The sequence below is a fragment of the Plasmodium sp. gorilla clade G2 genome (genome assembly GCF_900097015.1).
Source record: "Plasmodium sp. gorilla clade G2 genome assembly, chromosome: 8".
Taxonomy (NCBI): domain Eukaryota; phylum Apicomplexa; class Aconoidasida; order Haemosporida; family Plasmodiidae; genus Plasmodium; species Plasmodium adleri (nom. inval.).
In genome coordinates this window covers 375,001-390,216 of record NC_041700.1, presented here as the reverse complement: position 1 = coordinate 390,216, position 15,216 = coordinate 375,001, and the positions used below count along the sequence as shown (strand labels likewise).

Genomic DNA, 15,216 nt, shown 5'->3' with positions numbered 1-15,216 from the left:
TTAAACTTCTTGATATAATAATTCTTTTATTTATTTTTTTATTTTATTGAATATCTTTAATATTTATATTTTTGTGTAATTATCCATTTATTGAAAATTCATACATCTAAAAATTCGACTACTCTCTTTTTTTTTCTTTTTTTTTTTCTCCCAATACTATAAAAATTTGCTTTTTCCCCGTTTATTTTATGTTTACTCTTTTTTATTTTATAAAATAAGACAAAATAAAAAATGATAACATAAGATAATATAATATATTTTAATTAATATATTATATCATTCAATTATGTATAGATAATAACTAGAAGATATATTTAATTTTCCTTAAAATGTGTCCTAATATTAAGAACTGAGTCTTTTTTTTTTTTTTTTTTTTTTTTTCTTTTTTTTTTGCTGGCCTCATTCTATCATAATATGCAATAAGGAATGATCCACAATCTAATCAAAAGCATTAATTAAAAAAAAAAAAAAAAGAGAATATATCAATAAAGAACAAACAATAAGGTTTTATATATTTTTCTTAAAAATGGTAAGTTCTAATTTAAACGTATATGATAAGTTAGATAGAATTGTGTTAGATGTATTACAAAATATAGATGAAGAATATAAAAATGGAGGATCTGATGAAAAGGTGTATTTAAAATTTTATGAATTATTTTACAAGGAGAGTTATATAGAGAAGTTAAATTATAATGAATTAATAAATACTTTTAAAGATAAAAATATACATAAGTATTTATTTTATATGTTTGAATGTGTATTGAATAAAATATCTTTAAAAAATAATATGAAATATCTAGATTTTTTGTTTATTATTTTAAGATATATAACGTATTTTTGGTTTTATTTATCAGAAGGTAATAAATTAATATTAATATCTTATTATTATTCTAAACTTATAGATTTATTATATAATTTAAATTTAAAGAAAAGTGCTTTTTTGATTAATATGTATAACATTCTTATATATTTCTATATAAAAGATAAAAAGAAAGTTATTTTTGAAATAAAAAAAATTAAAGAGAATGATGCATCTACACACATAAAGAATTTGATATTAAAGTTAAATAAAATATTAATATACGAACAAGTTAGACTTATTACGAAAATAACAAAAGAATATTATATAGATTGTCTCAATGAAGATATAGAAAAGAAACTATCTAAATTAATATTATCCGAAGAAGATATGAATAATTTTATAAAGGAGTGTAATTTGTATAACTATATGTGGGTATGTGATAGAAAGGATGGATATAATAATAATGATAAATGTAATACTAATAAATGTAATGATAATAAATATAATACTAATAAATGTAATGATAATAAATATAATAGTGATGATGTGATAAAAAAAAAAAAGGAAGAAAATTATTATTCTTTTTTTATAAAATATAAAAATAAGAATGATATAGAAATATTCATAAATTGTCATCCATTTACAATTAATAACAGTTACAAAATTTTCTTAAATTTTTTAAAAAACTTTTTCAAAATAATAATTGATGACTTTGATACATTTTTGTTTTTTTTAAGTTTATTCTATTTAGAATATTTTTTAATGTATTGTCATTTTTTTGAAATAATTTATTACATTGATTTGTCAAACCATGAACAAGATCACAATAATATGGACAGAAATAATAATATAAATTTGAATAGTATGGATAGAAATAATATAAATAATATAAATTCGAGCAGTATAGATATAAATAATGTGTATGAGGTTCAAAAAAATGATAATTCCAAAAATATATATAAAGATACCAAATATATTTCAATACAAGCGTGTGCTAACAATATTGTTACGACATATGATGAATGTATTTTTTTAAATAATAATAAAAAAAATAAAAGGATTATTTGGAATATTATTTTTGATTCTTTAAAAAAGAAATTTGTTTCAGATGTAAAAAATGTGAATTATGTTTTAAAAATATTTAAATATACTTTTAGTTTTTTTTCTTTTGAAAAGAATTTAAATTTAAATAGAGAAAATAGAACATATATAGATAATTATATATATAATAAGTTATATAATTTTACATATATATCATCTATATATTTAAAAGAGTTATTAAAATTTTGTCTTTCATTTATTACAAATATATTATATTCCAAACATTTAACTGAGGAAATAATATTTAAATCTATTTCTTATATATTTCATCTTTTGTCTAAATTAATATGTAATACTAATAATGATATAAAAGTATTCATTTTATGTAATACTGATAATAGTATAGTATTAATCTCAATAATTACACATATCTATAAATATTTTAAAAAATTATATTTTAGTAAGAATAATGAGGAAGTTGAAATAAGTAAATCAAATAATTCAAAGAAGAATAATGTCAGTGTAGACAAATTAAAATATTCCTTTATAACACAAGAAAAGGTTTATCAAAAAATACAAGAATGTTTATATATTGTATTAACAATTGATGAATGTGTTGAATGTTACACAAGAGAATGTATAATGCCCTCCCAAAAAATAAATAAAGAAAATCATCATAATAATAATAATATTAATAATAATATTAATAATAATAATTATCATAATAATCATTATGATGATAAGTATAGTGTTGCTGGGCATGACCCTTGTGATAACCTTAAAAATAATTTTACTAATAACTTCTACATTTGTATTATTATAAAAATAAATAAAATGAATATGTTTTATTCAAACATGGATATTATTAAAGTAGTATCTGAAAAAGATAAAAACTTTTTTAGAAAATTTATTTATACCATAAATAAAAATCATGAGAATTTTATAAATTTCTTTTCTTATATATTAAATATAAATTATAAAGGAAATGAGGATGATTTTATTTTAAAAAAATATATTTTAAATTTAAAAAAAAAAAATGAACATTATAATAAAGATAAAAAATTGATAAACCTTATGAAACCTTATCATTCTCCTTTAAAATATATTTTTTTAAAGAATGAAATACAACAAGAGAAAAATATATGCAATGATAGTTATGACAATTATTGTATTGGAGTTTCATCATCTGATGAAATTCTGGATGAAAAGGACAAGACAAAAAACAAAGAAAATATCAATATGAATAATATAAATAATATGAATAATATGAATAATATGAATAATATAAATAATATAAATAATATTAATGGTAATAATAATAATAGTTATAATGATGATATGTTGTGCAATGATAGCAATTATGATAATATTCATTTTTATAATCATTATGATAATAAGAATGAAAATAAAAGAGATGATATGCCTATATTTGAAAATTCCAGGTTTTATATAAATACAAATATAATGAAAAATATAAATGTCGATTTTAAAAATGTATGTCATACTATAGTATTGTGTGTGAAGAGATGTATACAAATATCAGATAATATATTTAATCATTTTGAAAAGAATAAAAATTTAGAACCAAATTTTAATATATATGTATGTAAAAATATACTTATTAATTTTTTAAAATGTTGCTTATTAAATATAAGTTTATCTTCTTATATGTGTGTGAAATTAAATTATGATTATATTTTAAAAGAAATATGCGAATCTAATTTAATTGAGTATGCATATAATATATATGATAAATATGTTTGTTTTATATTAAATCAGAATGTAAAGAACTTAAATGAGCATAAACACATCTTACAATTTAATATAATAACTCAAAATAAAAGGAGATCAACTGTTCATAATAATAAAAATAATAATAGTAATAATAATATTAGTAATAATAATAATAGTAATTATCCCAGTTGTGATAATAATAACAGTAGTAGGAGTAATGGGGCGGTCAAGGAATCTTCATTATATAACAATATATGTCTTGATGATATATATGACATTTTAAGAAATAAAAAAGATAGACATGAGAATTCAAATAATAACAAAGATAATATATATCATACTAATGATAAATATAAAAATGATAACCATTCAAATGATTATTATGAATGTCAATATAGTACTTTCTTTATTTCAGATAATACCACATTTGTTGAAACATTATATTCAAATTGTTTTTTAATTATGATAAATGTTTTATTCATATGGGAACTGTATCTAGAAATACCATTAGAAATTCTAAATAAAATGAGATATAGTTTTTTTGAACTTTTTTATAATACAACAATTAAAGTTTTAAAATTTATAAAAACTGATAAGGGTTTTTTATTTCTTTTGAATATTTTAAAATTTATATATACAAAATTTATAAGTTTACCATTCAATCCTATAGATATTCATACAAACTTTAAAATGTATGATTTTTATGAATTTCTTATAAGTAATGAATATGATACTAATATAAACACCCATTTTAATAATAGCACTCCAAATAAAAATCATCCTCATAATAATAATAATAATAATACTTACTATTATGGTTGTCTTGATATGGAGAAAAAAGAAGATGATAAATTTAATCAAGATAGTTTATTTATTAATTCAGTTAGTCCATTAAAATTTATTCAGAATAATAGAGAGGAAGAATATAATGAGGAGAACTCAAAAAATGATAGTACTAATAATATCATTAAATATAAACAAACTAATGAAGAATTCAATGAATACAGTAATTATAATATGTTAAGTGTTAATAAGAAAAAGAGAATAAGTATTGGAGGACTTGTTCCTATATTTCTAACTAGCCAAAATGAGAAAGAAAAAAAAAACAAAAGGAAAACTATGGTTGATTATGTATCTTATAATAAAATTGAAAATGATTCATTTACAGACAATGGTAATATAAGAGAGAAAAAAAAAAGAAATACCTTAACATATGATGAGAGCTCATTTATGAATAATATGAATAATGATAATAAAGAAAATTGTGATTTTTATGATAAAAATGAGAATGAAACTCCAAAAAATAATTATGATAACAATAAGGATATGTTATCAAATGAAAATATAAAAGTAAAGAGAGATGATGTAAATGATGATCATAATAATAATAATAATAATAGTAATAGTAATAAAATGAGAAATACGTATTTAAAAAATTATTATATTCCTCATATAGATTTATTATTTATTATTATAGATTTAGAAGTATATTATTATTATGGAAAGAAGAAATATAAGAAAGTGATTTTTATTGTAGAAACTGTATTTAAGAATATTATAAATAAGTGTGATTATAATACTAAAGAATATTTAAGGTCATCTATTTCTTTTATTTATAATTATTATCACCAAATATATATAAAAAGTAATAAGAATAATATACAAAGTTGTGGGATTATTCGACATATATGTAATTTATATTTTAAATCAAAAATATTTTATTTAAATAAAAAAATTAAAAAAATGTTATCATATTATAAGGAAAAATGTAGTAATATAGATTCATTGAAATTAAATTATAATGAAATGTATGATGTATTTTTTAATAGTTTGAAATGGAAATATTTTTTTTATTTTAAAAAAAATGTGAATTCTGAGCATTCTTATGATAATGAAAAGTATAAATATTATGATAATTCTGATCATTTCAATAATAATATTCTTTTGGATGAAAAGAAAAAGGAGAACATGATTCTTATTGACGAATTATTAAGTATACACATTAATATATTACTATTTCTTATATTTTATGAATATATTTGTAAATATACACACATACATTTTGTATTTTATTTTCGATTTATATATTTATTTTTTAATAAAGTTTGTATTGATATCTTAAATATAATTCATTGTTCAAATCATGTCGAATTTTTTAATCTCTTTGATTTTATATATCATAATATATATAATGATGATACTACTAATATGTATGCTGTAAAGAAATTAAAAATTGCCTTGACAAAAATTAATGAGCAGAAAATGTTAAAGAATGATATATTTATTCCATATAAATTTAATGGTTCTATTGAAAAAATGAATGAGAAGGAAAGAATAACATATCATCATTATCAAAAAAAAAAAAAAAAAATTATTATTATTGATATTGAAGAATTGTTAGTTACTTATATACAAATGAATTTCATTTTCTGTCGAATTTGTTGTATTTTTCTTTTCTTTCAAAATATGTGTTTTCATAAATATGATCTAATTAATAAGGAGTGTAAAATAAAGGAATATATGAAATTATTTAGAAGTAATAGGAACATTTTTGATGCTTCAGGTGTTAAAAATGATGAAAATGAATATTTAAAAAGTGAAGCCACATATAATAATAATAATAATAATATTTATAAAAATAATAATATGAACATATGTAATACGTCTGATAATTATGAAACAAACAAATCTGATACAAATTATATCATCCCCTTTGATAACAAATCAAGTGATTATAATAAATATGACACTGATGTGTCTGTTTCTAGTATTTCTGAAAATAGCTTTATTTTAGATGAATGTTCATCATATGCTAGTAAGAAAGATTATATAATTTTAGAATTCATAATAGACAAAATTGAAGAAATAAATATTGGTCTAATATATAAAAACATGTTAAAAAATTGTTATTATATAATAAAAGTAGAAATGTTATATAATTATATTTATAATAACATTGAAATATTAAAAAGATTTTCTTATCTTAATAATGCCTATTATTTATATAAGTTGTATTATCATATGTTCGTTTGGAATAATAAAAATCATCTTGATGATTTAAAAAATATTAATAAAAAGGATAAACAAAAATATATGAACCATTCTGTTCAAGATGATGTAAATGATTTGTCTATGAAAGGTCATAGTAATGATTACACATCAAAAAATAATTTTAATGATGACACATTAGAGAATAATTTTAATACCTTTTCTTCAAAAAATAACATACATAATAAGTATAATAAATGCTGTCACATTTTTGACATCTTAACATTAAATCAAAGATTAAAAGAAAAAATGAATCCACGTTATATAAAATTAATGTTTTATGATACGTCTCATTTGTTTACTACATATAATGATGATAGTGTGAAAAATGATAATGATTCATATGTATGTAATGATGACAATATAATGAAAAATTATCATACATGTCGTGATTGTGTTTGTAAATCTTCCTTTGATAAATGTAATTCCTATTTTTCATGTAATATATATAATTTTAATTTAAATTTATTTCATCCACTGAATATTAGAAAAAAGGGAAATATACAAATTTATGAAAATAATACAAAGACAAATCCTTTTATTAGTTCTCAAGTTATTAATAATAAGTATTTAATGAATCTAAATAAAAAATATAATAAGATTAAAAAATATATAATGAATTATATCATATCAACCTATTTTATTATATTATGTTTTTATTTTAATGAATATAATATAGAAGAAGATAATTTATCCTTTTATTTTATTCTTTATTTATTTCAAACAAAATATCATGTTTTTAATAATAATTTTTTTTTAAATATAGATAATGGATATCAATCATTAAATGAAAATATGTACACTTCAAAACATGATATTATAACTAGAGAAAATAAAAGTAAAGATAATAATTTTATATATTTACAACATTGTAAATATAAAATATATACAGAATATGAACTGAAGAATAATATTTATCTTATATTCGAAATTTTAAATAATATATATGATATATATTATGGAAATATATTTGAGAATATATCAGTTCATAATGACATTGAGATAAATATTGATTTAAATTTTATAATTTATTTGAGCGAAATATATAATATTTTATTTTTCTATAAAATGTATAAAGAATGTGTGCATATATTATTATTGTGTATTATGTGTACATCTAAGTTTTTTTGTTTATATATATTTAATGAGAAGCATGTATATAATGAGCACACTTCATTAGATTTTATTGATAATGAAAATGTAAAGAGTAAAATTACACACATTAAAAAAAAGAGAAATACACATATAAATATTAACATTAATATTAATACGGAAGATAATTCAAACACTAATAGTAATAACGTTGAATATGGTTATTATTATTATAATCATGTAATGAATGAAGAGAAAGATAAGGAATCAAAAAATATAATCAAGGGGTCTCATAAATGTGATGAACTTAAAAAGATAGTATATCAAGAGGAAACAATATTAGAAAATAATAATATGAATGAAAGAGTATTTTATGAATATGAAAAGGATAATATGTCTGTTTATGACATTAACCCAAAAAATGACAATAATAATAATACGAGTAAAAGTAAATGTAAATGTAAAAGTAAATGTAAAAGTAAATGTAAAAATAAATGTAAAAGGGAAAAGACAAATACATATAATATTAGGAAAAATAGAATAATACATATTTTAAATATAATATATAATAAAATAACATGCAATGTAAATAATATGAATGTTAAAGAAATATATATTAATTTACATAATTATATGCAGAACTTAATAATATGTATATCACTTTTTTATTCTATATATATATGTCTAGAAAAATTATGTAAAAAAGAATATAATATTATTTTCTTTAATTGTGCTAATATTATATATAATTATTATATCGAATTTTATCAATATATTAAAAAATTTTGTAAAACATATTGTAAAGAAAAATTGTATATGTCTACTTTCTTTTTTGATAATTTCAATTTAAAAATAATTAATCTGAGAATTCTTTCTATTATAAAAGAAAAGGAGATATACATAAAAAGAAAAGAAAAAAATATAAGCAAGAGTATGAAGAATTATGAAATAATAAACAACAACAATAATAATAATAATAATAATATAAATAAAGATTCTGTGAGTGAAATGTATTTGCCTAATATTCTTCCAGTAAACATTTCATTGAATGATATAAAAGAAAATAATGATCAAAACAATAATTCAAATGCAGATTCACATATTTCATTATTTCATTCTAAGTTTTATTCAAAGTTTGAATATTTATTATTTGATATTAGGGGAGATATTTTTAAAGATTGTATGAGTATGATAAGAAATATAGAAAATAGATATAAAAATGATTGTAATTTTATTTTTCGAAATAATCTAGAATTATATTTTAACATTGTAAAATATTTATATGAAAATAATAAAGATCAATATATAGGATTATTTTTATTTTTTCATGGATATATTATATACGAATTAGAAGATAAGAAAATTAATATGATGAAAAATTTTTGTACTTTTAATATATCATCTAATTTTTTCTGTTTAAAATTTGAACAACGTTCATATGATTTTGATATTGAAGGATTATCATATGTATCAAAAAATGATTCTATTGATGATATAAAAGTAAGAAATAAGTTAATTTTAATGAATACAGAAAATTTGTATTGTAATATTTTTTTAAGAACAGATTTTTTTTCTATAACCAAATTTTTTAATATATATATTAAGAATATATACAAAGTATTCTTTAAATTAAATAATTTTTTTTCAAGCTATTTCTTTTTAAAAGAATTTATTATATATATATCTAGTATTTTATATCTACCAGAAATGGTTCATATGTATATTTATTTAATAAATATTATATTAACAAGTGGAAAGGAAAGAATTGAAATATTAACACAAGAAGAATTATTTTTTGAAAATTTAAATAATGAATTTAATATATATGAAAAAAAGAATTTAGAACAAATAAATAAATGTGATATATATAATAAAGATGTTAAAATGTATGAACAAAATGATTTTACAGATATTAATTATGATAAGACACCACTTAATACATATATAACAAATAAATATATATATGAATATAAAAAAGTATTGAATGAATTTTTTCTATATTTAAATTATTTAATATCAAATAAACAAAATATGAATATATTAACTCCTAAATATAGAAAAGAAATTCTTTATATTTATTCATTGATTATTTTAAAAAAAAAACAAAAGCATTATTATAATTATGTTATGAAAAATAGAAAATTGCAAACAACAAATGAGTTCAAAGACAATTTACAAGATATTAATCCCCTGGAAGGAGAAGATAAAAATATTAATGATGATAATAAAAATACAACAAATATATTATATAATACAATAGATAAGAAAAATGTATTAGACGATCATAATAAAAAAGAAATAAATAATATTATATCACCACCTGTAAATTATGAATTGAATAATTATGATAATAATAATAATATAAAGATTGATGAATTATATAATAATAATTTGGATGATATTAATAAATTTGGCAAAAATTTCTTACAGTGCTTTAATGAATGTAATAAAGTTAGAAAGAATGAAAATATATGTTTTCTGTTTTTTATTGAAAATTTATTTCTTGGACATAATATGGATACAGACATATATAACGTATCTATAAATGATGAAGAAAGTGTAACAACAGTTTTAAAAAATATGATACTGGAAGATATAAGTAAGATTAATATAAATGAAAAGATGAATAATAGACATACAGATTATATAAAAGAAGGTGATGAGACACACATAAATAATACACATCATAATAATAATTATAATATGCATGATAGTAATAATTGTAATGGTGACATTACATATGAGAATGAAAAGGAAAAGAACTCTACACATTTTGATAATCCATATTATGATGAAAATAATAAGTTCAATATATATAACCTATTTAATGATATATATTATTTTAATGAAAACGATATAGAATTAAATTCAAGTGATTTTAAGCTTATGGATATTTCAGTATTAAATTATTTACATTTAAATTACGATTTTGAAAAGAATTTAAAATATATATATAATTATATTAATAATAGATTATTTGTTTATAATTGCAAAAAGATGAATTCATATTTTATTAAAATATTGTATTATTATATAAACCTATTATTTTTAAAAATAAAAAATATTTTTTGTGATGACTGTATATATATCATTAAAAAACAACAATCTTTAAATTCATCTGCAAATGATTGTTGTTCTAATATATTTTTTCTATTATATGTAAGACTTTTATATAATTTAAAAATACCAAAGGATATATTACATGAAATATGTTCGAATTATTTCCCAGGAAATAAATGTAAAAAATATATAGACCTTTTATTGAATAGAAAAAAATTTGGGAATATACAAAATAATCAGTCTGATTATAATAAAATAAAAATGGTGCTTCAAAAAGGTGGTATTAATAAAAAGGAAAAAAATCCTCATCAATACGATACACACAACAATAATAATAATATTAATATTAATGGAAGTGTTAATTCTTCCAATAGTGGAGATAATAATTTTAATTGTGAAAATTTTTGTCGGCCCTATACAGATATATTATTCTTATATTTAATAGAAATATTTTTATTTCCAGATAAAGATTGTAGTTATTTTGAAGTACTTAGTACATGTTATCAATTTATAATAAATATAAAAAGAGGTAGAGAAAATGTATCTATCAAAGATGAAATGTTAAAAAGGATGTATGAAATATTAAAAAATATACTTTTAAAACAAAATTATGAAAATATTTATTATTTTCAAATTATATTAATATATACTTCATTATTATTATACACCACTCACATGAAATCGTTAGTATATGAAATGAGGATAATAGCTCAATTTTATTTAGATTTTATATTTTTTTTTATAGAAAATATAAAAAATAATTTGATCATTTTGGATATAATAAAATCGTATGCTACTGATCAGAATGATGTGTATAATATGGAGCAAAAAAAAAAAAATGGAATGAGTGATAAAGAAAAAAAAAAAGACCAAGAAGAAAAAATTAACAATAATAATAATAATAATAATAATGATAATAATAATAGTTGTAATAATTGTAATAATTTTTATAATGATGAACAGAATATATTTTTTAACTTATTAAAATGCTATTTTAGAAAGATAATATCATTACTGTATTTATATACAGACGAATTAATATTGTATACTATTAAACATAATATAGATTTAGAAATAAATGAAAGAGAATATTTTAGAAAGAACGTATGCACAAATATAAATTCAGATATTATATATAAATATATGAATGTAAAAGAAGTGAATCTAAGTAATTTATGTATTTATTGGGATTATGCAATTATTTCTGTGAGTCAAGATAAAAATAGTTTATATATATCAAGATGTTATAAAAATTTTCTATTAATATTAGCTCAAATGTTTAAAATATATCATGAAAATGAAATCATTAATAGGATATTTTCAAATGATTTTTATAAGATGGACATAGAAAAGGATATAAACGAATTATCCTTCATTATAAATAATCACCACCAAAACATGTATAATAATAATATTATCAATAATAATAATATTATCAATAATAGTAATAGTAGTAGTTGTTGTTGTGGTATGAATAATTGTGATGGTAATTGTAATAAACTCAAATTATATTATAACTTTTTTAACATTCTAAATAATAAAGACATGTTGGAAAAACAATTTGGTTCCTTGTTTGATACTTATGTTATTAAAAGTAATATAAGAGAATGGATAAACGATACCTTGATTTATCACACTAAGGATATAAAAATGAATAAACAAGGATATACAGATGAAAAAAACTCACCTTTTAATAATAATTTATTAAATAATAATATTCATATAAACGAAATAAAAAATGAAGAATATATTTCATGTACTGAAAATTGTGACATTTTAGAAAGTGATGAAAAATCTTTGTGTAAATCACAATTAAATCATTATGAAAAGGAAAATTTTTTTTATAATTTCAATATATATGACGTTATCAATATTGATAAGGAAATAAATATGAACGAAAAAATACATGTACACAATTCGAATAATGTAATAAAAAATGTGGATGTAGTAAATCTTTTTATTATATTGAATAAAAGAGCAAATGAATGCTTAAACAGGAAAAGGGTTGAATATTTTCATGTGGAGAAGGTCCATTTAAATATTGAAAAATATACATATAAAAACAAATGGAATTATATAAGAAAATTAGAAAAATTTTTGAAGCAATATCAACATATGATTAAGGTTATGTGTGAAATATTAAGTGAATCAAAATATGTAGATAGAAATGAAATTAATTTAAGAAAATGTATAGATCAATGGTGGAAAAATAGGTATCTATTAGAGCAGCATTTGAAAATCTTGAATCTAGATATATCAAATAGTTTAGGTTGTTCTATACATAAATTAATATCAATTCCTTTAATTAATATAATAACAAAATGGAATATTATGGATGATAAATCGATGAAAAATTATACACTAGAAGATCATAATAAAAATAATTATTTTTGTGATACATTTGAAGATGAAAAAAAAAATAATCTTTCCACATTGAATCATTCAAAAAATGACGAAGAAAATTATGTACATAACACCATATCACCTTTGAATAATCAATTGTATTACTTAAAAGCTAATTTTGATATTTTTATTTATATTTTTTATTTTCATCAAATTTTTCGAATCATACGATGGTTAAAAAAATGGAATCAATTTATTCTTCCACTAAAATATTGGAGTGGAATTGATTATATAAATGTCCTTATAAATATAACCATATTTTCTATAACACTAAAAAATTGTAATCTTGAAATTATCAATGTAAAAAAAAAATATTTTCAAAAAATGTGCAATCTGAAAAAAAGGAGAGATGATAAAAATATGTCAAAGGATTATTTTTGTAAGGAGGAAATAAATATACAAAATGAAAATAAAAATGAAAATAATTATTATAATTATAACCATAATCATAATATAAAAGAGAAAAATAGTAATTTTTCTAATGATATCAACTGTGAAAATCATATCCATCATTATGATTATATTATTGATCAAAATAATATATCATATTATGAAAACTTTATTAATGAACATAATATTAACAAGAAAGATAATATTATTATTAAGAATAACCCTAATTCTTTAAATATCAATAAAACAAGCACGTCCTATTTACCATGTTCCAATAAAGATATTGAAGATATTCTTATTTTTAAAAAAATAATTGAAAAGAAAACGGAAAAAGAACCAATGGATACAAAAAAAGGAAAAACTAGAGGAAGACGACATACTTACTGTGAACAAAATATATATTCCATAGAAGAATATGAGAAAAAAAATATATATCTAAGTCCTGACCTGAATCCTAATATGAAGAACGACGTAGTAAAGAGCAATACTAATAATTCAAAATATACAAATAGTAATACTCCAATAAATTGTATTAATTCATATAATATAGAAAATTATGATGAATTTGAAGAAAATAAAAAAAAAAAGAAAAAAAATAATTCACCTAATATTATAACAAGTAATACAAAAATGAATATGAAAAAAAAAACTGATAATTTCAATAATAATAATGTTTATGAATATTTGAACCCTTTGAAAAATACAAACAATTCTGAATGCGAAATAAATGAAAATTATAAATTAGTGAATAGCAAAAAAAAAAATAAAAGAAATACAATATCTGGTATTTTCTTTGATTATGATATGAAACAAAGATATGAAGACTTACCAGAGAAAAATTTTTTGAAATTTTTAGATTTAAGAAAAAAATGTGTTAAAGGTTTATTTAGATGCTCATTTATTAAATTAAGAATGTATTTATATCATATATTAATAGATGTTTTTGAGAATGCAGATATAGATCCAATGAATATTTTTGACTTTTTTAATATTATCACACATTCTTTTATTAAGGATGTCTTATTTTGTAACCTTACATTAGATAAAACAAATAAAGATAAATATATATATACCAGAAATGTAGAAAATAATAATGTAAGGAAAAATCCTGTTATTTTATATTTACATAGTAATTTGAGTAGAATATCTTTAGAAAACTTGGAACCTTTAAAGGATTCATATATTGTAAGGGGTGTGAGTAAAATGGTAACTACTTATTTATATAAAAGGTTGATAAATAAGATAAATCGTGATAAAAGTATAGGTAAAAAAAATATTTACACTAATATGCATGACGAGGATGATAATAATAATGATGATGAAGATGATTATAATAATAACGATGAGGATGGTAATAATAATAATGATGAGGATGGTAATAATGATGATGATGATTATAATAATAATGTAGATATGGATATGAAAAAATATATAAATTATGAATATAATAAAAAATGGGAGATCAATACATCAGAAAATGTGTGTGATAAAAAAAATACCATGCGTAGAGCGACATATAACACAACAACTTTGAAGGATATAAATATAAACAATAATAATAATAGTAATAGTATTGTTGTGAGGAAGAGTGATATTATGAAGGATGACCCAAATAACTATCATAACACTTCCAATTTATACTCTAA

At 18.6% G+C, this 15,216-nt stretch overlaps 1 protein-coding gene across 1 annotated transcript in view; it reads left to right on the top strand.

Moving 5' to 3' along the window:
* Positions 1 to 526: 526 nt before the first annotated feature.
* PADL01_0808700 (separase, putative) overlaps positions 527 to 15,216 on the top strand; it is a gene marked incomplete at both ends in the record, with an annotated part of 16,827 nt that continues 2,137 nt past the window's right edge. Inside the window, one exon of the mRNA XM_028681423.1 lies at positions 527 to 15,216. This exon is cut by the window's right edge and continues 2,137 nt beyond it. Coding sequence (XP_028537803.1) covers positions 527 to 15,216 — 14,690 coding nt within the window.